Source organism: Aquarana catesbeiana, linkage group LG11, assembly GCF_042186555.1.
Source record: "Aquarana catesbeiana isolate 2022-GZ linkage group LG11, ASM4218655v1, whole genome shotgun sequence".
NCBI lineage: Eukaryota > Metazoa > Chordata > Amphibia > Anura > Ranidae > Aquarana > Aquarana catesbeiana.
The window spans coordinates 185,662,804-185,689,694 of record NC_133334.1 but is presented as its reverse complement, the minus strand read 5'-3'; the positions used below and the strand labels follow the sequence as shown (position 1 = coordinate 185,689,694).

At 43.0% G+C, this 26,891-nt stretch overlaps 1 protein-coding gene across 6 annotated transcripts in view; it reads left to right on the top strand.

The window, feature by feature from the left end:
• The window catches only part of NFATC3 (nuclear factor of activated T cells 3), a 1,265,763-nt gene that overhangs the window by 148,336 nt on the left and 1,090,536 nt on the right, over positions 1–26,891 (top strand). For all 6 annotated transcript variants that reach the window (XM_073605111.1, XM_073605108.1, XM_073605107.1 and 3 more), the window contains one exon: positions 6,760–7,870. In XM_073605111.1, coding sequence (XP_073461212.1) covers positions 6,760–7,870 — 1,111 coding nt within the window. The remainder of the gene's footprint in view (positions 1–6,759; positions 7,871–26,891) is intronic.

The following is a 26,891-nucleotide window of genomic DNA, read 5'->3' as shown; positions in this document are numbered from 1 at the left end:
TCTACGAGTTGAGGTCCTTCTGTCCGTTTGGGATGAACGTCGAGTGGGACCTCAACTCGTTTATCAATACATCCTAGTAGTCATGTATTTTTCATGTACGGTTTTTCCATTTCTGCTTGTTCATTTTTTATGTCCCTTTAAGGTATGGGTGTTCCATTTGCCCCCCCACCCCCTCCCTTTTTTTTTTTTTTTTTGCTGATTCATTATTGCGTTATTATCAGTGTCTTTTTTCATTTATTTCTTTTCCTTACAATACCAATTTGTTCCATGTTGTTATTTTCTAATTTTCCAATCTTATATTGGGAAATTACATTTATTATTTATTCATTTATTCAATTCAATATATTGATTATTTGTAATAGATTACCTAACAGCCATGTTAATATTTTTATAATTTTTTCTTTCATTGCTATGTATATTTTGTATGTACTGGTATAGATCTATTTGGGACATCTTGTGTCCGATTTAGGTAATGCTGCTTAGTATTGTTCAGTAATGCTTATTTTCTGTTTTGGTTTATCACCACTTGCTAGCACTATTTCACTTTAGTGCTGCCATCTAGTGTTTGCCATTATTATTGTTGATTTTCACATTGATGTTTTTAGCCATGTGACAGCACCAGATCTGATCATGTGATCGGGACTTGAGCTGAGGAGATTCGGTTTCCGTGACTACCCTCTCCCATCCTGTGCACCTTTTGGTGGTTGTTGATTGGGTCAGGGAGCCGGGACACCGCCCCTTTACACCACATCACATGACCAGGAAGTGATGCATTACCAGGAAGTGATGTCCACTATTGTTTGACCAGGAAGTGATGCATTACCAGGAAGTGATGTCCACTATTGTTTGCCATGCGGTGCCATGCGGTGGGGAGGTCTCCAGGCATCAGTCTCACTATTAGACTGTTTTATTCATGATTCTGATTGGTCTAGCGATCAACAGGATCTAGTTCCTGATTACTTGACCTTTGTAGCTCCACTGTGATTGGCTATAGGGGTTATCTTATTGGATTAGATATTTATATATAGGAGCAGCATGAAGGGAGAAGCTCATGCCCCTGTTGAAGACCCCCTTGGTCGAAACGCGTCGGGCAATCTCCCCTTCCTTACGCTGCTTAGATTTTATTTCAATTGTGATCACTTTTATCCATTTTTGTATGATATTTTTAGAGATAAAAATCCCTGGTTTACCTGCACTATGCAGAAGCTTTTTATTTTTTATTTGCATATTACCCCGATGCAAGAAACTGCCTTCCAGTAGCCCTACTTCCATCACGGGGTCTGGATCAAATCTGTCCCTGGCTTCTCCTTGGAGCACATCCTTGGTCTTTTGGTTGATATCCAGTTGGCGGCCCTTCCTGATGTTTCTTCACCCCACCAGAGAAGACGAGAAGTGAGACCGAGGTTCCACCGTTCTGGATATCGTTTTCCAGCCTAGGTTTGGCTCCATGCACCATTGACTCCATGTCATATGACAGCGGAGTCCACGTCATCTGGTAAGAGTACCCATCTTATCTTACTTCCTGATGTTTTCATTCTGATGCCCCATATCGAGATGTTGGTTTACAGCTACGGAAGTTCTGTACCCAGTTGTTGACTCACAGTCACAGATCCACACCGTGCACCATTGACTTTATTTTCTAGTTTCACATCATTTTTTGTCCATACCAGTTCCTCTTATTAATTTGAGTTTGGAATCATCCATTTACCATATGTGGACACTTTATACTGTGTTTGTTCATTTCATTTCACTTATGGTTTTTGCACATATGCTTTACTGTTCAGTACAGCATCTCTTACTTAATTGTTTCACTACACCTTAACTTCCTAATACTACTTAGCGCTGCATTTTTTTCCCAGTTATTGTTTGTCACAATGTATGCAGCTGCTGGCTCACATATATTTTATTTTTGCTATTCGAGCGCAGTGTTTTCATATTCTCTTGTACTTCAATTGATCAGACTAGGTCTGGATCACGGACAGCTTGACTTCGGGGCCTCTCAATACGGATCCAGTCAGACAGGCTACAGCGGTGGCTTATGTCCCTCACCGGGGTGGGCCAAAAAGGCTGTTCGGCGACCCTGGCTGTGGTCAGTATCCTCCCCTGGTGGGCAGAACGTCTAGTTCCGGCCATTTCCGATGAACGCATTCCAGTAGTGGACTGCTGTCAGACTGATACCTCAGTTGGCTAGGGTTGGGCCCACGGGGTGGGCTTTTCTCTGGGCCGAGTTTCATCAGATCTGTCCTCGTTCCTTTTAGGTGGCTCCGTTTTTCCTATCTCCATTTATGGAGGGATGAGAAGGAATAGGTCTTGAAAACCAAAGAGGGCCAGGTGTCGGCCTGGGCGGTCTTTTTCATGCTGTCAGACGGATACCTCAGTTGGCTAGGGTTGAGCCCACGGGGTGGGCTTTTCTCTGGGCCGAGTTTTTTTAAGGGGTTAAACGGAAGAACATTTGTTCATCCTTTTTGATCTGTAGATGAAGAAACAGAAATCTACAAAAAAAAAACTATTTCTTTTTGTTTTAGTGTTTCAGGGCTGAGCAATGTTGGTAATAAACATTGCCGGCTGCTTTTTTTTTTTTTTCTTTTTGACAGCTCCAATTACCGGACTTCTTTAACACTGGGGAGACCCACTGACAGCTCAAAGAGCTGAGCCTGGGTGCCGCACTGGTTCCCAAAAGTAGTTCCTGTATTACTTTTGGCGACTTTGGGGGCAATTTGAATTGACATCTGTGCAGGAACCCACAAAGATGTCTGCCAAATTGCCCCCCAAAGTCTGGCTGCATTGTCGCTTTGAAATCGTGTGAGTTCACCTCAACTGGCACGGTTTCTAACCCACAGTCAGTGTGAATCTAAGCTCACTGTCACCCATTCTGCCGATATTTCCTAGCCAGAATGAACACATTGGGGACTTTTGAAAATAAAGTTGGAGTTTGTAATGCCACAATTTCGTATTCCTGATATGTGCCTGCTGTACGATAGACATGTATGAAAAAGTATCCAGTTCTTTTTGTATTCCTTTGTGTGAATCCCCTGGTATTCCTGCAAGTCCCTTTGCTTTTCTATTAAAAACTTACCACACTAAGCAGGAGAACACAACGTGGTCAGTTCTTTATCTGTGCTGGGAACTTGGTATGCTTTCCTCCAATGATCAGATTTGTCCTTTCACCACTGCCTCTCCCTGCACGGCCTATCACTGGGAAGCTCAGTGTACTGTTGCTTCTCCTCCAACTCTTATGCAGCTAAATTTAAGTTTTAAAGGGAGTGCCACATTGGAGTTCAGTATTACAATATGGTACCTTCGTCCCAAAATTATGGAAAGAGATTTAGGAAAGAGAGGCTTGGAGTGGACTTTAATGCTACCATTTGACAACTGGAGATTGTCACATAAGTTTTATAAATTTTATTACAAAAATATATATAAATACAAATATGATTAAAACCAACAATGATAATCAAGAAACATTAGCTCTACAGTTACACTGATGTGACCTCTAAAATAGTACTACCATCTGTGTATAGATTGCTCTACATGTGGCAGATGAAATCTACCGCTTCTTCAGGAGTCTTATAGTACATATACACATGCACAAGGCTTTTATAGAGTGATTTATCATATAACTACAAATAAAGAAAAACGTACATTAATCACATCAAATTGCATATAAGATAGAGGTATATCATATATCTGCCGTGGAAACCCTCGAGGTGGATCATCTTACCAAAAGATGCAGCTATGCAGGTGGCCCAAAGAGGATGGCCCCTCCTGGAGGGCATGGGAACACAGACCAGGACACCAATAAAGGTCTAATCAGAAAATAAGGAATCTTATTAATTGTATTTAGCCATAATTATTCAATTGCGTGGATGGTAGATAACAGTAGTTATTCAAACCAAAATCTTGGCTAGGTCAAGGGGACTCAAAAATCCAATTACATGGGTCTCTATAAGAAATTATGAGGTCTAAAAGAAAACACTCAAATAATAAACCCATGAAAAAATAATTGATAAATTGCATGGAGGTATATGTCTGTATAAGCTATACCTCATGCCGTCAGTAGATCGCAGAGGAACGCATCTATATGAACAAGGACTGTATTCAAAAATTCTCAGAGATCTAAAACCAGTAACCAAAAAAATATATAAAGAATGTATCCAACTGCAATACCCACAAATGGTGCCGTAGACCGACTATGACAATTTGTATCTCGGCTTAAAAAAATCAGGATGTAAAGGCAAAGTCATGCACATCTTTCTACCCAGTATTGAACATCTACCCTTGTTCCCATCAGCAATATCCCCCCTAGAATAAAGGATCAGAAAATGAAACTATCCACCAAAGATGCTGGGGTCTAAATCAGAGAGGTCAAATGCAATTAAAAGGATGTCCATATGTTGTCATATGCCCAACATATGGACATCCTTTTAATTGCATTTGACCTCTCTGATTTAGACCCCAGCATCTTTGCGGATGGTTTCATTTTATGATCCTTAACTCTATTCTAGGGGGGCCTATTGCTTATGGTAACACGGGCAGATGTTCATGCACATCTTTCTTCCCAGTATTGACTTTGCCTTTACATCCTGGTTCTTTAAGGTGAGATTCAAATTGTCATAGTCGGTCTATGGCACCATTTGTGGGTATTGCAGTTTGATACATTCTTTATATATATTTTTTGTTTCTGGTTTTAGATCTCTGAGAATTTTTGAATAGAGTCCTTGTTCATATAGATGCCTTCCTCTGCAATCTACTGACGGGAATGAGGTATAGCATATACAGACATCTCTCTCCATGCAATTTATCTATTATTTTTTAATGAGTTTTATTTATTTGTGAGTTTTTGTTTTAGAGCTCATAATTTCTCAGAGACCCCTGTAAATTGGATTTTTGAGTCCCCTTGACCTAGCCAAGATTTTGGTATGAATAACTACCGTTATCTACCATCTATGTGATTAATTATGGCTAAATAAAATTTTCTAATAAAATTCCTTATTTTCTGATTAGACCTTTATTGGTGTCCTGGTCTGTGTGAGGGGTCCCCATGCTCTCTAGGGCAAGCCACCCTCTTTGGGCCACCTGCATAGCTGCATCTTTTGGTAAGATGATCTACCTCAAGGGTTCCCACAGCAGATATGATATACCTCTATCTTATATGTAATTTGATGTGATTATATGATTAATGTATGTTTGTTTTTGTTTATTTGTAGGTAAAAGATAATCACTCTATAAATCCATGTGTATATGTACTATAAAGCTCCTGAAGAAGCAGTAGACTTTATCCGCATAACATGTAGAGCAAACAATACCACAGATGGTAGTACTGTTTTAGATGTCACATCAGTGTGATTGTAAAGCTGATGTTTCTTGATTATCATTGTTTTAATCATATTTGTTTGTGTGTATATATAATATATTTTTGTAATAAAATGTATAAAACTTTTATGTGAGACTGTTATCTCCAGTTGTCATACGGTACCATTAAAGTCCACTCCAAACCTCTTTCCTATATATTTCCTTATGCAGCTAAAACCAAAGGGGAACACAGGGAGCGTGATCACTTATACAAAAAGGGGAAAAAGGTATTTATAGTATGTGTGTGTGGTGTTGTTGTTGTGTCTTTTTTTTTTTTTTTTTTTTTATGTCTATACACAAATGTTTTGCCTTTCATTTCTATTTTAAACTGAATGGGTTGTTTTACAATCCAGTTTAAGCGGGTACATGAAGTGTAAAGAAAAATTTTAAGTTGCATCCAAGCACCTTTTTTTATTAAAAAACATACAAAACTAATAAAACTTTTACCCGTCTCCCACATACATACACATATACATACACATATACAAAACTTGTCGGGGGCGCCTATGTATTAAAACATTGATTGAGCTACGTTACACATTGCCACACATGCAGGAGTGAGAGCAATAATTCAGGGGACATTGTTACTGTTAATCTGATGGAAAATTTTAGGTCCTAAAGTTTGCCATTTCATGGGTGTGCACATATTTAAGGTTTGGCATGTTTGGGTACCTGTTCAGCATTTCATCATCCTTTTACAGTTTACCAAAATATTTACTAAATTATTGCTTTTGCATACCCTAAAAAAAAAAATTTTATTGAAAATTTTCTCTTGATGGATCATGACACAAAAAAATCTGGAATTGCCGCTGGTTTCTTCTTTGAGGAAGTATGTAATGTTTGGTAGTTTTAACCAATCTTCATGCCTAAAAATGTTTTTAATATGCAAAAAACCCAAAGCCACTCAAACAACGTCATTTACCTACTCTTTTTTTTTTTTTTTTACAATGGTTTTGCACAGTGTAGCCCTGATCCTCCTCTTCTTGGGTCCCCCGCCAGCGCTCCTGGCTGTGTGGGCACTCGCGTATGCTCGCTTCTGAGCCATTCTCTGTGTCTCCATAAGACTGGCTGTGATTGACAGCAGTGGAAGCCAGTGGCTCTCGCTGCTGTCTGAGGCAATGAGGAGGCAGAGAGCTGGGAAAGCTACTGCTCTCGTGCACGTCGCTGGATCAAGATTGGGCTCAGGTAAGTATAAGGAGGGGCTGGAGGGTAGGAGGGAGCTGCACACAGGATTTTTTTTTTTTTTTTTTATCTTCATGCTTAGAATGCATGAAGGTAAAGACACCTTCAGAGCCACTTTAACCTTTGTCAGATTATTCATGTACATAATTAGAATCATTATTAGTTGATTTCTAATTGGAGCATTTTTTTTCACGCGTGTTTTTTTTTTTTATACTTTCCCCTCAGATCTTGAGCCTGATGACAGCGCATCATTTTATATCTTCAATGTAGACCAGCCTTCATCAGCAGTAAGCCAGCCCATTTGTACCCCATGGCATGGTCATCAACCTCACAGCTCAGCTTGCACTCCCACCTCCTGTTTTCAAGGCTTCAAAACCTTTGATGGCCCTAATGCCGTCCAAGAACAAAAGTGCAATCCTTCTGGAGGACCAAAGCCTTTTGAATGTCCCAGCATTCAGATTACATCAATATCTCCTAACTGCCACCAAGATACTGAAACCCCACAAGAACTGCAAAAAGGTGACCTTGAAAATGATTACGTTGAAGGGCCTTCCCGTGACCATCTCCATCTCCAGCTCGAACCCTCTTATAGAGAGCCATCTTTAAGTCCAAGCCCTGGAAGTAGCATATCTTCCAGAAGCTGGTTCTCTGATGCATCTTCTTGTGAATCAGTTTCCCACATCTACGATGATGTTGAGTCAGAACTGAATGAGGCAGCAGCACGTTTTAGCTTAGGCTCACCACTGACCTCTCCCAGTGGCTCCCCCAGAGGGTTTCCTAATGATGATGCATGGCAACCATTTTGCTATGGTGCCTCTCTATCTCCAAGACAGTCCCCATGCCACTCTCCTAGAACTAGCATTACTGATGAAAACTGGCTTAGCCCTCGGACTACTTCAAGGCCTTCATCAAGGCCCTCATCTCCTTATGGCAAGAGAAGGCACTCCAGTGCAGAAATCTGCTATCTAAGTTCTCCCCATAACTCTCCCACACCATCGCCTAGCCATTCTCCCAGGGGAAGTGTTACAGAAGACACATGGATTATTTTGTCTCACAATGCAGCGAATAGTGTATCTCCCCCTCAGTGCTTCCAGGAAACTGATATTCCTCTCAAAACACGAAAGACCTCTGAAGATCAAAGTACCACATTGCTAGGAAAGATTGATCTTGGTGTTGAGGATCAGGGAAATTTATCTCCAACTCTTGAAACGCCTTCTGAGGATAGTACTGGTTCTCCACTTCCACTCAGAAAAGACTCCTTCACTGATCAGTTTTTGTCAGTTCCATCACATTTTACATGGAGCAAACCGAAATCTGGGCACACACCTGTATTTCGGTGAGTATAACGAAGTATTTTATTTAGCCTTTTATTTTTTTACCTTGAATTTCTATAGCCTGGTAAACTAAACTGTATGTATTTTATTTATTTAACTTTTATTTTCATGTCAATTTGTCCTAATCAATGCAGCCTATAGGAATTATATCCAGAAATATTTCCAGTTTGGTCAGAACCAGCGACAATCCTACATTTGTATGGTGGGCACATGCTTGTGGTCAGTGGTGCTTGCACTGCTATCCTCCTCCCCCACCATGGACTAAAGTTGCTGCTTTACTACCTAGTGACCATATGACCTGTTTTAAATAGCTTAAAAACCATGTTACTCCAGTTTCAAACTGAAATGGACAAATAAGGCTCTAAAATACCTAGGTATATATATCCCCCCAAACATTTTCGAAATTGTACGACATTAACTTCCCACCACTACTAACAAAAATCAAAACGTTACTAAATAAATGGCAATCGGGTCTACACTCTTGGCTAGGCTGTTGCAATATCTTGAAAATGTCTATTCTACCGAAAACTTTTATACCTAATGCAAGCCTTACCTATACATATACCCTGCGTCTTTTTTTTTATCGGGTACAATCAGCGTTTACTGAATTTGTCTGGGCCAAGAAAAGACCCCAAAAATCTCTGGGGGTCTAGCATTACCAAACATTCGTGCTTATTACCAGGCTGTGCACCTGGGAAGGCTCATAGACTGGTGTCGCCACCAGGAGACCAAGTTGTGGTCCCAATTGGAGCAATCTCACTGCATAATCCCACTAGGTGGCACCCCATGGTGTTACCAGGGCCTACCAACAGAGCTTAAACGCCACCCATTGATAGGTAACGGCACGAATATGCGCACGACTCATTTCTATGACGCCCCTATATCCCAGAATAGGAAATCCTCTGTTCACACCGGGTTTACATGATGGGATCTTTCAGAAATTAGGGAAAGCAGGCCTACACCAGGCCTCCCACTTTAGCTCTGGAGGGCGCTGGAGAACGTACACAGAACTTTCTGACCCCACAGGCACGTTCCGTCTAGACTTCCTGCGAGCACTTCAACTAAGTCATTTTCTTGGCTCCATCCCACCCCCCACAGACAGCAACCAAATGCTCACGACCCTGGAGGAACTTTGTACTGACACAGGTGTTTTACCACACACACTCTCACTGACCTACAACCTCCTGAATGCACCCCCCGCGGACTTCGTACCCCCGGGACTGCTCAAGTGGGAAGCAGAGTTAGACTGCCGGTTCAACACCACAAAGAGACAACACATACCGTATTTATCGGCGTATAACACACACTTTTTCCCCCTTAAATCAGGGGAAAATCGTGTGTGCGTGTTATACGCCGATCCCCTGCCGATTGTGAGCCTTTTGGCCGCTCTCTGCGGCTTTTGGCTTTTCTCGGCAGCTTTCGGCCTTTCTCGGCGGCTCCGAGAACGAGAACGGCCGAGAGCCGCCGAGAATGGCCGCGCCATTTTCAAACGCATTTCTGCAAACGAAGGGCAAGGCTACAGATGGACACTGACAAGGCTGCAATGGGGGACAAGATTACAGATGGACACTGACAAGGCTGCAATGGGGACAAGGCTGCAATGGGGGACAAGGCTACAGATGGACTGATGCATTGATGGGCATTTAAATAAGTTTTTTTTTTTTTCCTTAAACTTCTCTCCTAACCTCCCTGGCGGTATGATTATTTCGGATTTTAGGTGCTGAAAGCGGTACCATTATTTTGCATGGAAATTTGGCGTTTTATATTGTAGGTCTGTAAATCTTAACAATAACACACTTAAATCTGTCCAAACCAGAGTCTAGTAAATATCCCGGGTATGATAAAGTTTGAAACACAAAAACATAAATTATAATATAATAAATAAAAATAAATAATTAAAAAAAATTAAAAAAAATAGTAATAAAATAAATTTCCCCACAATTCACTATCGCTCAATTCTGCAAGTGTTCTAATTTATTATCGCTGTTTTCTAGCTGGTCTAAAGCCACTTTTGACGTAAAGGGACACTTTTTATTTGCTATGGACAATCTCCAGTTTCCAGGCAGAAAGAACAGTGTATATCATGTAAAACTGCATGCAGGGCATGGGCCAGAGCACTGGGGACAAAAGGGATGTGAAATCATTTCATACAGTACTGTAATCTGTAAGATTACAGTACTGTATGTGTTATGATTTTGACAGTTTTTTGAATTTGCCGCCAGGCTCCGCCCCCGTGCGTCGCGCCGCTCGCAGGGAACGGAGCCTGGCACGGAGAGGCTTCGGAGGAGGACGGAGCCCTCGGACACTGCGGGGGACATCGCAGGATCCCGGGGACAAGGTAAGTAACGCCGCCCCAGGATCCTGCAATGCGATCCCGAGTGTGGCTCGGGGTTACCGCTAATGGTACTGAATTTTAACCCCGAGCCACACTCGGGAAAACCGCCAGGGAGGTTAAACTTGGGGTGCGTGTTATACGCCGATAAATAGGGTACTTAGATTCATGCACAAATCTTCCATTTGCGCCAAGATTCAAGAAATAAATTACAAAATACTCTCCAGATGGTACAGAACCCCAACATTACTACATAAATTTTTCCCCACAACATCAGACATGTGCTGGCGGTGTCAGTCGGACAAGGGAACCTTGTTACACATCTTTTGGTCATGTCCCAAACTAGCACACTTCTGGAAGGTAGTGCATGAGACTGTACAACAATTCACTGACAAGACAATTACAGATGACCCAGCATTCTTTCTGTTACACGCTACAGACATTCCCGACAGAATTTACAAGAAGTCAGTAATACGCCACCTGCTGGATGCAGCCAAAGCCTGCATACCACTTTGTTGGAAATCTGCCCTCCCGCCGACCATTGACATATGGCTCGGGAAAGTGAAAGAAATAAGAAAAATGGAGGACCTCATCCTCACGGCACAACATAGAAAAGAAACATTCTCCAAAACCTGGCAGCTGTGGATTGTTTATATACTCGGCTGCAGGCCAATCTCTGAGAAGAGCTGAAGGTGTCACATGACCACACACAAAACAACAATATGCCACTGTTGCCTTTCAAGAAGCGGCATAAAACCTCACTAATACAGACTACCCGACACTCCATGTTCGTGGGACGCACTCCCCCCCTTCCTCCCCCCCCCCCCCCCCTCCTTTCTGCTACTTTCTAGTTCTCTCCTTACTATACCTCCTAATATTTTATAAGAAAAAGAGGACCGACCCATTGGACTGTAACACTCCACAATGCCACCTGATTAACAAAGAGTCCATACCCAACATATTAACGGTTATTACCATGTTATGCACTATTTTTCAATGCTATTGTTGATGGAGCTATGCGATTGTAACATATGCTATGTTTCCCTTTGCACTTTGTAATGTTACATGATATATGTGAAACTCTGTAACTTTTTGGTCCATGTGGGTCGGGTTCTTTGGATAAAAAAAAAAACCATGTTACTGTTCTCAAAATTCAGCTCTGCATCATTGTCATGTGAAGACACATGCAGAGGTTGGTAAGAGTGTTCATAATCATTTAGTTGCCTTTCTTTTAACTCTTTCTAGTTCAAATTAGTTGTTCATCCACCATCCAGTGATGCCTTCAGGTGTGCCTGCAGATGCCACTTGGTAGAGATGTCTGTAAGGGGAAATTCTTCCCCTGTTCCCCATTGTAAGGGGGTCACCTTTTGGGCCCATTGGCCACCCATCTACTCTCAGGTCCCCTATACTTTGTTCTGCATGTTTTGCTGCTCTGCAGTGGTCTGTAGCAAAGCATATCTGTCCAGTATAAACGGTTTTGCATATTGCATACAGCGGATCTCTGTGGTCTGTAAGTTGGCCTTAAGCTATGTAGTACGGACCACTGCATTGTGTATGCTGTGCTGTATATTGCATACTATGAAATCGCTGCAGTGTATGTGCTATACACTCTGTACCACTGTGCTTTGTGTAAGGTGCTAGATGGTAGGAATTTTTGTAGGCATTTCAGAATTTCATCTCATTCAATGAATGGGAAGACTTTTGCTTAAAATGATTAAGGGGGGCACTCGCGAGCAGCTGAAGATCATGGCAGCACCTTGATTCGCCTAAACCCCATCCAGGAGCTCCAGCAGTCGGTCACCACAAGACAAGATTTCCCAAACTGGGCACACATACCCTGCCACCTCTGGAACAGTTGAGCAGCAGATGGGGAAAGGACTCCTTTCATGCTGAAGCATGGATTCCTGCATCATCCCTGGTGATGGCTCCATCAGCTGAGGCAGGCATCTCCTTGCAAGAGCTGCTTGACCACCAGGACAGCTTCTTCAAGAACAGTACAGGCCATGCCAGGTAATCGGGCTGATGAGATCTGCAGAGATGCTGCATTACTTGAAAAATGTAAGCTTCTGCTGCATAGAAAACTGTCTATAGCTACTGAACAGTTATCTAATATCCTTTCTAGAGAAATCAGTGAGCTAGAGAACACTCATAAGGCCTAGAGGAAAAAATGGATGACACTGTGACTGTTAACTCTCATGAATGTGAACTAGATATCGTGAAGGCAGACTTTGCTTGAAGCCGTTAATAAGGTAGTAGTCCCGGAAAGCCGCAATAGAAGGGGCAACCTTAGGAATCCACAGTATAGCATAATATGTGTGAGATCTCACCTCCATGGTTATGGTTTTAATCCAAGAATTGATTCTAGGAATCCCAATTGACAGGCTGCAGTTTGACAGAATCCAAAGGGCCCTTGTCCCTGAAAAACCCAAGAGGCCCCCCCAGGTGTTGTCATTGTCAACCCACCTTTTACAGAACAAAGAAAGCGATCGCGCAGGCTGCATGGAACAAGAAAGAGTTGACTTTCCAAACATACCACTACCAAGTCTTCACTGATTTAGTGCTTTGGACCATTGACATATACAAGGCACTAAAACCCTTCCTCACCATTCTCCAGAAGGGGATAAAATATAACTGGGGATGCCTCTTCAAACGGTATATGAGAACCACCTGTATTTTTCTTCCCTGGACTCACATTCAAGAACACTTCAGGCTCTTAACCAAGTTCCCAGTGCTCCCTCTGCCTGACCTCTTCATGGGAAAAGAAGAATGACACTAAGTGTCAGCTACTGTGCAAACCATTTTATTCTTCACGTCCTCTTGACGCCATGAGACTGAATTTCTACAGACATCATTCTTTTTTTCCATGGCACCCTACAAGAGGGGTCCTGGGGAAGGCTTTCTGTGAATTGGTGCCCCCTGCATCAAGCTGGACTCTTTCCATGGGTACGAACCTGGCAGCTTCCTCTCTCTGCAAACTGTTTCTCCTACATGGTGCATATTCAGATAACTACTGAATATTCATATTCAGTAGTGGCGCCAAAAATATGTGACGATAATAATTTGTGCAAAAATGGTGTACAGCTGCCCCCTTTTCAAGTGAAGATTCACCCTAAAAATTATCCGACTAAAGTAAAAGTTCAGCGCTAAAGTGGGGTTAATAAATATTTTGAAGTTGATACACAAGCAGTGTGCTGTGATGGCAGGACAAAGGCACAAATTGCCATGAATTGCCTATGTTGTAGAGTACATTACCTCTCAATACACTGGTGAGAGTACACACATCACAGCAGCTGTGCTCGAACCGAGACATGCCAGCTGTGTGTGAGTACTATAAGTAGGAAGTATCCTAATGAGGGAGCCAATCCTCAAAAGGGGCGGTGCTGGATATCTAGCGCCAATAGCTGCATGGATTGCAGCTGGAGCCAGATACAGGGCGGCTCTCTGAAGCAGGGGTGCGTAGCCCCGCCCCTAGACGTTATAGCGTTACGAGTGGATGCCTCACCGATGAAAAGAGATCACCTAATGTGTTAAAAGGAACAGCGGAGACAGGTAGGAGCTCCTCCCTGCACATAAGGCCGTGAATGGAGACGCAGGGAGATCCATCAGCTATGTGCATGTGGAGCCTACACGTCGGGTTGTGTGAGTGGAGGGCAACCCAGGGAACACACAGAACGCCACCCAGTGGAGCAAAAGGACAATGACAGCCAAGATGTTACAACAGAAAAAGGGGAAGAAAAAAGATATAAAACAAAATACCAAACCATGGGACATAGCAAATAAATGCCATATGAAAATAAATTACAATGAAATAAACAATACATATTGCATACATGTAAATTTAGAAATGGTCATAGAATTGTGAGACTGCAATATTAAAGGTACAGAATAATGCATAAAGGTTGTGATGTCACTAGATATAGTATGCCCACGATCACATGAAGGAAAATATATATACCAATTTCTCATACATTTCTATTTCTCATATACATCACAAACGTATTACACATACAGTTAGTTATAGAGGAGGTAATTATCCCAAACAATAGCCCTATCTACAAAAGCAAATATACAATTAAAATCCCGCCATTATAGCAAAAGATGAAAAATTTGTTTGCAAAGCAGAACCTACCTAACACATCGGAGAGAGAAAACGAACCCCTTTGCCTCAGGACAACATAGTATTTCAAACAGTTTGATGTTCTGGACTGGGATCCACTCCCCCCCTCCTCTTCCTGTGTGTAGGAGGTTCTGTTCGCTCCATAAAATCCTGGCTCACGATTACTGTCATGGAAATTCCACTTTACGCTGTGTGTAATCCATGTCTCCTGTGCTAGTAAAGTGCCCTTTCAGCCTTTCGGTATAATGCATCTGTGTCTACCCGTATCTTCCCAATTACCAGCCATGACAACTATCCTCACATCCTGAGCTCCACCAACAGCCTTGCTGATAATGGGAGCAATCTTTATTTATACAACAATAGAGCCTAGTTGCCTCACAATCGGCCAATCAAACACAGGCATTCCTTCAAACAAGGAGTTATACAAATCTCAACCAATGAACAATGACTATGGGAGTTTATGGGGGTGTCTGGACAGTGGCAGTGTGTATGATTTCCCCGCCCCCTCTCTCTGTAAGCCATCATCTTCAGCTAGATGAGGAAAACCACATGGCTGGCCTTGAAATCATGAACACTGTCCCCAAACACAATGCACACAATGACTCCCGTTTTTACCATTGGCGTGAATCCTTATTCTGCATTGTTCAGAGAACGCATACCCGGATATTATTACTATTCCTGAGGATGGGAGATTATCTGCAGGGACACGCCATAGTCCCCCCACGTGCTGATCAGACACACGAGCGCACATCCCCCCCCCCCATAACCGATAATGTCTTCTCAGAGTGAACGCATCCCCCCCCCAGACGATCATCTGCGCATTGCATAGGGGCTCTTTGCTGGTGGACATATCCAAACTCTGCAAATACTTCTCTACATCTTAAAGGAAGCTTTTCACTACCAAAACGGGTCTCAACTGGCGTCAGTCTGCCCCAGTCCGCTCTTTATAAATCTTCACGAACTGACCACAGTTTGACCCTGGCAGTACTGGGTTATTCGCCTTGGGTTTGACACATATGTATAACTTGGTTCATTGGTATACTTTGTACATTTTAACAATATTGTCTATGGCTATGTTTATAAATTTTATCATGCTGTATACTCAATAAGTCTCACTAAGTTGCCTTTTATCAATTTTTCTACTCCAATTTTCTGCCTCAAAAGTCGAAGGGGGATGCCCCTATTGCACTTGATGCATACTACCTCTTTCTGTATTTTGGATGTTGGCAGTTTCACACATTCAATTCCCATAAACATTTTATTTAATCTCTCTCTCTCTCTCTCTCTCTCTCTCTCTCTCTCTCTCTCTCTCTCTCTCTCTCTCTCTCTCTCTCTCTCTCTCTCTCTCTCTCTCTGATAATTGCGCGGCCGTGCGACGCTACCCAAACAAAATTGACGTCCTTTTTTTTTCACACAAATAGAGCTTTCTTTTAGTGGTATTTGATCGTTTTTTATTTTTTGCGCTATAAACAAAAGAGCGACAATTTTGAAAAAAACACTATCTTTTACTTTTTGCTATAATAAACATCCCACATTTTTTTTTTTTTATCAAAAAAAACATTTTTTCCTCAATTTAGGCCGATATGTATTTTTCTACGTATTCTTGGTAAAAAAAATCGCAATAAGCGTATATTGGTTTGTGCAAAAGTTATAGCATCTACAAAATTGGGGACATATTTATGGCATTATTTATTTATTTTTTTACTAGTAATGGTGGCGATCTGCGATTTATTTTTTTTTTTTAATCGGGACTGCAATATTGCGGTGGACAGATCAGATATTTTTGACACATTTTTGGGACCATTGACAATTATACAGCGATCAGTGCTATAAAAATGCACTGATTACTGTATAAGTGACACTGGCAGGGAAGGGGTTAACACTAGGGGGTGATCAAGGAGTTAAATGTGTTCCCTCACTGTGTTCTAACTGTAGGGGGGATGGGACTGTCAAGGAAGAGAGAGAGATTGGTGTTCATACATAGTATGAACATATGATCTGTCTGTACTCCCCACAGATCCTGGTTCTCACTCTGTCAAACGATCGTGAGAGCCCGGCGGTCATTGCGGCCGCCGGGCACTCGCATCAGCTCCTGGCACATGCGTGCGCCCCTAGTGGCCAAAAGGCGTAGCGACGTAAGGTAACGTTGTTTCGCCCAGCCATGCCATTCTGCCGCAGTGAAACTATGGCGGCTGGTTGGCAAGCGATTAAGGATGTATATTGATTTATTTATCTGAGTTAGCGCCAGACTTTTACTTCATTCTGATAATTATTTCTCCCACATCCTTATGTGTCTTCTAAATTTGCAGTTTGAGGTTGCTCCTTTCCTTTATGGGTTTCAGATTGTGATTGCTTCATGAACTATTGGGATCCCATTAATCCCCATTGGCTCACCAGAGACCAACAGGAGTAGGTCTTGTTTTGTGCTGAGCATTTGTGTTTTTTGTTCAGGTTAAACCATGTTAGAACTCACAGTACATATCTGGTAGCAAATCGGGGCCGCTGGAGGAGAAGTATAGGTGGTCCGCCCCCAAGCTGACATCACTAATGCCCTATACCCACAGCGGTCCCAGGAACTTCTCAAGCGGCCATGATTTGCTACCAGATATGTACTGTAAAATTGTTTTAACTTGAGTAGATGGCGCTTTAATACCATTGTATACACACACGCGTGCAAGCAGTGGGGGAAATCAAATGCGCTTCGGACAGGAATCGCACTGCATTCCTGTTCAAATCGCACATTATTCTTTGCAGTGCGATTTGCGCCACTTTTTTTGTATTGACGCAAATTGCACTGCAAAGTATCGGTAGTCAGTATCAGCGAGTACGTGACCAAAAATATCGTTACTCGTCCTCGCCGATAAAAGTATCGGTGCAACCCTAGTGTTAATGTTTATTAAAATTTTAAACATTAAGGGCTCGTTCTTTACACCATACCTGCAGGAAAACTTATGTGAAAACCGCACAGATTTTGTTTGCAGACACATCAGTTTTTAATGCATGTCAGTTATGTACCCTGTATTCATTTTTTTTTTAATTTTATTTATTTTTTTTGCTACTTCAGCGCTTACATTGACAGGATTTGAATCACCATTTATGGCTCATTTTTTCCCATCTCATTATCGTCACATCATAGTAGCATAAGTATAGCTTTTTACTTTATCGTTTTCAGAAATCTTTGTTTATTCTTTACAAAAATACCAAGCGTTCAACTAACACTGACCCACGGTGTACTACTGATGTTCCCATGCCCCCAACCCCCCACCCCCCCCCCACCCCCAACCTGCAGTTGTTCTCCTGGTACAGCGTGCATTCATTACAAGAACTTCTCAGCGAATCTCCCCCTTTTTTTTAAAGTATATCCACTTCGCCCACTTTTCACCATCCGAATCCTCATCTATCTCAAGCCTAATATCTTCACCCTCACCCGCCTCTAAGATATAGGTTTTGTTAACCCTTGTTAACCAGTCTCGAATGTTTGGGCCCTCAGCCTCTTGCTATTTTTTTGGTATTAAACTTTTTGCCGAATTTAGCAATACCGGAGTTAAAGATGCATTATATCTGCCAATATGCCCTTTAGTCCCATGGAACAAACACACCCAAGGGTCCTCCTTGATCTCAGTACCCATTATCTCCTGTATTATCTTTAGCACCTCCTGCCAGAATTTCTTAATAATTGGGCACTCCCACCATTGTTCCCCTGACGGAGCACCCCCTCCAACAGTTTCCGGAAATTTCCGGATGCATCTTATTCTATCTGGAGTCATGTACCATCTGGCTAAGCATTTAAAATTTGATTCTAACATTCTCGTGTCTACTGCTGATTTATGTGTTGCGTTTTAGGATAGCCTCCCACGTCACCCGGCTAGGTGTAGATCCCAATTCGGATTCCCATTTATTGAAATATAGCGGTTTCGCTGCTTCACCCTTATCCCTTACTATTTTATATAATTCTTTTGTTTTCCTTATAACTCCATTCTTCAGGAATAATTTCTCCAGAGACCTGAGGTTCTTCTTATCTCTAATGGGACCAGGGAGACTTTTAATAAAAAGCGCAAGCTGATTATATCGATATGTGTCTATTTTCATTAGGTCCTTGAGTAGGTTTAACTCCTGGAAAGTGACAATTTTACCATTTTTCGTAATATCCATCAATTGTGTATCCTTATTTTTTTAACCAATTCCCTCCCACTTCCCTCAACCCTGGCGGAAAATACTCATTATCTTTTAAATAAATGGTGAATTAAACTCCCAAGCATTTTGTTTGTGTAACTGATCCCAAATCTTTAAAGTGTAACGTGTTATGTTATGTGTGTTTGGACCTAACTTCCTAAGGTGTGGGGGATTCCAAATTAACTGGTGTAATTTTGCATTGCTCATCTCTTTTTCAAGGTTTACCCATCTTTTATCTATCGGTTCCTTACCAGAATCTAACACCCGTGATAGTGCTATCGCTTTGTGGTATTTTTTAAAGTCTGGAAGTGCCAGACCACCCTGTGCTTTATCCCTACTCAGGACCTTATAAGCAATCCGTGGCTTCTTATTTTTCCATGTAAATCTAGTAAGAATATTATTCAGTACCCTAAAAAGTCTGCGCTAACGGGATTGGGAGCAGCTGCATTTTATACAGGATCTGCGGGGCCAAGGTCATCTTAACAGTATTTACTCATCCGATCCAAGAGATCGGGAGATGGCTACTTTTCCTCGTTTCCTGTTTAATCTCGTCGAGGAGAGGAATGAAGTTTAAGAGGTACATTTTCCTTACGGAATTTGCTAATGTCACTCCCAGGTACCTATTTTTTTTTTTGCTCCACGGAAAATGAAAAAATTCCTTGAGTTTAGTTGCTTCTTGTCCCTCAATATTGATGATTAAAACTACTGACTTACTAAGGTTGACCTTATAATTTGATAATTCCCCGTATCTCCTCATCGTAGCCAGAAGATTGGGGAGCGAGATCCTCAGTTTAACAATATAGAACAATACATCATCGGCGAATGCCGAGAGCTTGTGTTCATCTCCCCCCACCACTCATCCACAAATATCCGGATTCTTCCGAATCAGGGATAAGGGTTCCAGGGTCAAAACAAACAGAAGAGGGGACAAGGGGCAGCCCTGCCTGGTCCCGTTCTCTATCATGAACTCCGCCGATCGTGTACCATTCACCCAGACAAATGCCGAGGGGGATTTATACAATGCTTTAATCCAGTTCAACATGGTACCACCCAAACCGACGGCCCTCCAACGTCCTCAGCATGAACCCCAGTCTACTCTGTCGAAAGCTTTCTCAGCGTCAATCGACGAGCAGACCGGGGGTCCCCTTCGCTTTCAACGCGTCCATAACCAGGAGCGACCTAACTCCGTTGTCCATCCCCTCCCTCCCTGGTATAAAACCCGTCTGATCTGGATGGATCCAGAGCGGCATTTTGTCCCTTAATCTGCTGGCTAGTACCTTGGCGTACAATTTAATATCCACATTCAATAATGCTATCGGTCTATAGCTCGAACATAGCGAGCTATCTTTCCCTTCCTTTGGTATTAGTGTTATTGACGCCGTCAATGATCCCTCGCATAATTCTTCCTGACCCCCTATCCTATTCCAAATCTGGCAAAGCTTGGGGACCAGGGCCTCCTTAAATTTTTTGTAGAAATAGGAAGTAAAACCATCTGGCCCTGGACTCTTTCCAGAGGGAGATGCTTTCAAGGCCCTCTCGATCTCTTCTATAGTGATCGGTCCATCTAGTTCTTTTGCGTCACTGTCCGAAAAGCTTGGTAAACCTGCCTCCCTTATAAACTGGTCCATCTTTTCCTCTTTCCATGGTATCTATCCCGCCTTGCCTGACCTTTTATAAAGGGATGCAAAAGAACTCAGAAATTCCTCAGCTATATCTCTGGAATTATGTTGTAGAACCCCTTTTTTACTTTTGATCCTATCTATATAGTTGGACCCTCCTTTCCTTTTCAATACTGTTGCCAAGTGCTTCCCCACTTTATTACTCCATCTAAATCTATCTTTTAGGTTTTTGTTTAAAATACGCTTCGAATCTATCTCCATTAAATCTTTTTTAGTTTTTCTTTTTATAATAATCTGATGTAGGAGTAAGTTATGACTACCACTAGTGGCCTTATGTAGCTGTTCAAGGTGGTGGATTTCTTCTATGAGTACTGTTTTCCTTTTTGACCTTTCTTTTTCCTCGTTGGCCCCTATTGAGATCAAAATGCCCCTTTTATATAGGCTTTTAGCGCCTCCCACAGAACTGATCCAGAGATCTCTCCGGTATCATTTACCCCTCCATTTCTTCCTGTATTTTGCTACAGATATTTGGATTCTCTATGAGCTTTTCATCTAGATGCCATGAAAATGGGGGCCTTCGGAATCCCGGGATCCCTACTTTCATCAGGATTGGGGCGTGGTCAGACAGCGTGGTGACTCCTATCTTCGTATCCTTAACACATTCTAGTAATCTGTGATCTACCATTAAATAATCGAGCCTTGAATAGGACCCGTGGACTGAAGAAAAAAAGGTATAGTCCCTGTCCTTAGCGTGCTGTACTCTCCATGCATCAATCATATGGCAACTATGCAATTTCTGCCCTATTTTTTTAGGAGTTTCCTACCCGCTCCTTGAGAACTAGATGTACTATCCAATGTTGGATCTAAGCAAAAGTTGAGATGATCTGCCAGAATCACCTCCCCTGCCATGAAAACCATCAACTTATTCAAAACCTAATACAGATATTCAGTTGGATTCATATTAGGGCAGTAAACATTTGCCATGGTAAAAACCCTTTCTCCCACCCTCGCCTTCAAAAAGAGGTAGCGACCCTCCAGATCCACGCTCCTCTCCAAGAGCGCAAACCTGGTCCTTCTTGAAAACCCGGTTGCCACCCCTTCAGCCCTCTTAGTAGGGGAATCACTATAGAACCAAATGGGGAAGCAATCGGAAAACAATCTAAGGTGTATCCTGTGAGAGGTGGGTCTCCTGAACAAACACAACGTCTGCCTTGGATTGCTCTAGTTCTCTTAATACCTTGTGTCTCTTGAGAGGGGAGTTCAACCCTTTAACGTTCTATGTCAAACAAGTAAACTCTGTCATTTATTCTTTGAATAGAGCTGCGTTGTGATAGCACATGTTGCTCTTTGAACCCCTCAGCGGAGCCTCTGCAGGACCAAAAACCCTCCCTCCCCCTCTCCCATCCCTTCTCCCCCCCCCCTCCCCTCTCCCATCCCTTCTCCCCCCCCCTCCCCACCACCGCCCCCACCATCCACCCCCCCAAATCCTCTCCCAGCCTCCTCCCCCCTGCCAGCCAATACCTGGCTATAGGTCCGCAGCAGAGGAATAGCATATGTCTCTATCTGCGTCCGAACACGGTATTGGGGTGTGGCTCCGGCGACGGATCACCCCGGTCACCCTGCCCCCCCCACTCGAAAAGGGGGGGGGAGCAGGGCCAGCGGGCAGCCAGAAACTCCACGCCTGATCTTATAGTTCCTCCCCCCCCCACTTCCATGTCCCTTCTCCATATTCTGTATTTTAATCTTGTACACCCATAACCCTATTGGAAACCTAGCAGCAATCACGATCATCCTCTGCCTAGCCAGATATAACTGGGGCGGGAATTTCCGGTTCTCTACAAAAATCCTGTAAGTCCTCTAAATGTTTCAGTCTAATAGTTCTACCGGCTTTTACCACATTCAAAGAAGTAGGGAAGCCCCAGCTACATTTTAAGTTTGCCTTCTTCAGTGTTTCCAACAAAGGCCTTAGCTGACGTCTCCTGGACAAGGTCCCTGCAGAGAGGTCGGCAAAGATCTGGATCACTGCACCATCGTATTTTATAGGCTGGGCTTTTCTAAGATTGCTCCAGATCCTTACTTTATCTTCATAGCTGTGAAATCTGATAACATCTCTAGGTGTATCTTCGCTGACGCTGGGAGGTTTTCTTATCCTATGGACCCGGTCTATCTTCAATTCTTCGGTGGGCCCTCTATCTAATATCGGGTTAAAAATAGCTTTTATTTTGGTATGCAGATCTTCACCATGTTGTTCTGGTAAGGCTCTCAGTCTTAAATTCTGTCTGCGACTTTGATTCTCTTGCTCTTCTATTTTATACAATGTGTCCCGTTGGGCCATTTGTAGGTTCTTTATTTGTTTTAATTCAAATATTTCTTGGACTTGCTTCTCAGATGCTTCTTCCACTATTTCCACACGCTTCAGCAGGTGGCTCATATCGGTTCTGACATTAAGGATCTCCGATTTTAATTACATTCTCCAGCTTAGCAAACATATCTAAAAATTCAGTTTTCTTTGGAAGTGATTCCATGGTGCTCTCTTCCTCAGAACTCAGATCTTCCCCTTCTGCTCTAGGTAGTCCACCTTGGGCGCTTTTATTTTCACAGGGTCTTTCTTCTTATCCTTTCCTCCCTGTTGTTTGCTTTCCTGCGCAGGACTTCTTGGGCTTCCCGGGTTTGCTTCCTTCAGATATTTCTGGATAGAGCTTAAATTTAAGCTATCTCTTGGCTTCTTTGGTTCCACCACTCTTTGGGAGCGGCCGCGCATGTTCACATCCGCTCACCTGCACTTTCTTTTCTTCCCAGACTACTCTCCTTATTCACTTCTCTTCCACCTTCCCCCCCGTGGAGCGAGTTTGAAAAAAAAGGCGCTAGTCTGGATACGCATACAATTCGCTCTATGCTTTGGTACTGTGGATGTATACTGATATTCAGAACTATTCACATTCCTTTTACATGCAGTCACTTAGCTTGGAAACCAGACTCCAAGCCTCTACAGTGAGAATATAAATATTTTCCCCACTGAAAAAACAAACAAACAAAAAAAACAAAAAACAGAACAATAAACTTGACACTGAGTTCCTTAGAACCTTTCTTATATAGCCCAAAGAGTACACAGGTGGGAGAGGGCGCAGAGAGGCTACCCCTTTTTACCGGGTGTTTATCCTGAGCCTTAAATCGCAGCCAGTGTATAGTATAGTCCTACCTTGAGGTTGCTCCCTGCTGTCTAAGCATTACCTCAGATCGATATATTCTTCTCACAAGGGATCTCCCAAAGGGACTGCTGGCAGCACGACTCTATCCAGCTCCTTGATTCTCCAGCAGGCTTTTAATAAGATGCTGTCCCTGGGTATACAGAGAGGTCGGAGGGATGGCTCGGGGAGGTCTCCCACCGAGTATAGAGCCAGGAAGACTGCGTGGAGGGGGGGCGGACCAACCCGCACGGAGAGCCGGCCCGAGGTCTTCGGCTGTAAGCCGAGAGAGATGGATACTTACGGCTCTGGCCGCGGGTTCCGGACAGCTTCCCGGTGTGTAAGTCTCCTTCTCACCGGACTATCCCGTTCCCGGCCGCTCGTGCAGGTACCTGCGGCATCAATACCGTTGCCCGCTTCTACAGCGCTGTCGCCAGGCCCCTCCCCCAGCGCTAGCACGTTACATCACGCCCGCCTCATGTACCCTATATTCAAAACAATGTTGATGTCATGTCAGTTTTTTTTCATGTGCAGAAAACTGCATGCACGTTGCACATTCCTGTACAGAAAAAATCAGCACATTGTGGTGTGAACAGGGCACATAGAGAAGACTAGAGAACCATTGTTTTTTGTGCCCTTGCAGAACGTGTGCAGAAAAACTGACATCTGTCTGCACTCTGCACCCTGGTGTGAATGAGGCCTAAAAGTACAACTGGGAAAAATAAAGTGCTTGAAAAAGAACTTATTAACCACTTCCGGACCGCCGAGCGCTGATATACGTCCTTTGAGGACAGATATCGTTGTTATGGCAGCAGCTAGCTGCCATAACCCCAATATCCTTGTGTTCAGACGGCGGTCCGCTACAAAATAAAAGTGGTCTCTGCGGTGGATTCGCCGCAAGATCACTTTTATCGACGGCGGGAGAGGGCCCCCCTCCCACTGCGCCCTGGTGTCCTCTGCCGCTTACCGGAGCCGTCAGCAGCGGCGGAGGCGATTGGGTCCTCTCTGTGACTGGGCATGGAGATGAGTGAGGGGAAGATGGCCCCCACCTGTCTCCATGACATTGCAGGGCGGAAGCGACGTCAAAACGTCACTTCTGCCCATAGCTCTTAAAGGGCCATTTTTTTTTTTAAACCATTTTTTTTAAATGACAAAACTTTTATTTTATTTTTTTTTATTGCATTTTGGTGTAAATATGAGATCTGAGGTCTTTTTGACCCTAGATCTCATATTTAAGAGGCCCTGTCATGCTTTTTTTTTCCTATTAAAATGTCTGTTCACATTCCTTGTAATAGGAATAAAAGTGACACAATTTTTTTTTTTTTTTAAACCGTGTAAAAATAAAAGGCAAAATAAGAAAAAAAAAAAAAAAATTTAAACGCCCCCCTCCCGCCGAGCTTGCATGCAGAAGCGAACGCATACGTGAGTAGTGCCCGCACATGAAAACTGTGTTTAAACCACACATGTGAAGTATCGCCACGATCAGTAGAGTGAGACCAATAGTTCTAGCCCTAGACCTCTTCTGTAACTCAAAACATGCAACCTGTAGAATTTTTCAAACGCCGCCTATGGAGATTTTTAAAGGTAAAAGTTTGTCGCCATTCCACAAGCGGGCGCAATTTTGAAGCATGATATGTTGGGTATCAATTTACTCAGTGTAACATTATCTGTCACAATATAAAATAATATAATATAAAAAAAAAAAAAAAATTGGGCTAACTTTACTGTTGTCTTATTTTTTAATTCAAAAATGTGTATTTTTTTCCAAAAAAAGTGCGCTTCTAAGACCGCTGTGCAAATATGGTGTGACAAAGTATTGCAACAACTGCCATTTTATTCTCTAGGGTGTTAGAAAAAAAAATGTATAATGTTTGGGGGTTCTAAGTAATTTTCTAGCAAAAAAACCTGTTTTTAACTTAAACAACACATCTAAAAAAAAAAGGCTCGGACCTTAAAGTGGTTAAATGGCTTCCCAAAACAGAAAATGGCATACCTGTAAACTGCAGTGCACTGATATAAAATGAAATTTAAATCACTGGCATATTATATGTAGATCAGGTATTCATGGGTAACATACTTAAGTCTTATGATCAGCTGCGATCTGAGTTTGCTTTATCACACAAGCAATTTTACCAATATCTACAGTTACGCCACACAATACAGACACAACAGCGCAGTCGAGCAATGCTTAAATCAAAATCAACCCTAGTTACAGAAGTGGTGTCTGCAGTGGAGAAAAGACGATTGATTTCCCGTATATACAGTATCAGTGGTTACTTTCCTCTATACGCGACTTTGCTACACTCAGGTGCAGGGCAGTTTGGTCGGAGGATATTAGGGAAATAACAGTGGGATATGGCCCTGGAAACAATCCCCTTTGTATCCCGGTCGGCTTTCCACAAACTTCCACAACTGTTTATTTTATAGGACGCCAGCCAAAAGCGTTTCTTAACCCCCCCCCAAAAAAAATTGGATGCTGCTCCTTTAAAGGATTTCATACAGCCCAGTGCTTGTGCTGTGTCATTTGGTCCCCTTTAACACCCAGAAAACCTGGCTGAGCCTGCCAGTTTCTGCCCTCCCTTATGTAAACTGACCACGGTGTATTATGGCTGCTGAGCCCTGATACCGTGGTCAGTTTAAGTGCCTCTGTCATCCTCAGCCTGCTATCTGCTCTCCTCTCTGCTCCTATGTCCTTCTCCCCCCTCCCCTCTCTGCCTGTCTGTGACAGTGCCGCCCGTCCCCCCCTCCCGCTGCTTGCATAACACTAACCTGTATACACCACCAGCACTGCCTCTTATTGCAGTGTCCCCCTCTGTGTGTGATTTATAAAAATAAATACTGCAAATACCTAATTTCAGAGCCGAGATTGCAATCATATGACCGGCCAGCTTTCTCCTCTTCTCCTCCCCTCCCGACTGACGTCAGCAGGTGAATCTCGGCCCCACCCACTGCATCTGTCAGAGGAAAAAAGGAGAAAGCTGGCCAGTCAAGTGATAGCAATCTTGGCTCTGACATCAAGCACAGAGGGAGACACTACAATAGGAGGCAGTGCTGATGGTATATACAGGTTAGAGTGGCTTAACCACTTTAAGCATTACTGGACCCAGGTGGTATACACTATTTCATTAGTCGCCCAAGTTACTATACCTACTTAATCCCCTAGTATGTCTACTGGAGGGCAATAGACCCTGAATTGTTTCAACCAGATACATACTGTATTTTTCGCTCCATAAGATGCACCTAGGTTTTAGAGGAGGTAAACAAGAAAAAAAATATTCTGAAACTAAATGGTGTACCAAATTATTTGCCAGTGCCCATGAAATGCAGCTGACCTGTGCCAAATAAGTGCATACTTACCAGTCCCATTAAATGCAGCCTGACTTGTGCCCATTAAATGCAGCCTGACTTGTGCCCATTAAATGCAGCCTGTTCGGTGACTGGCGAGGATGTCATCAGTCACCTGTCCACCTGTCACTCAGAAGACAGAGCAACTTGAGCGGCAGTACTCCATTCGGCCGCTGGGGCTGCTCTGTTTTCTGTCTTTGAGTGACAGGAGATCGCCCGGCGCTCTTTGGAGAAGGCCACCCTGTATTGTGA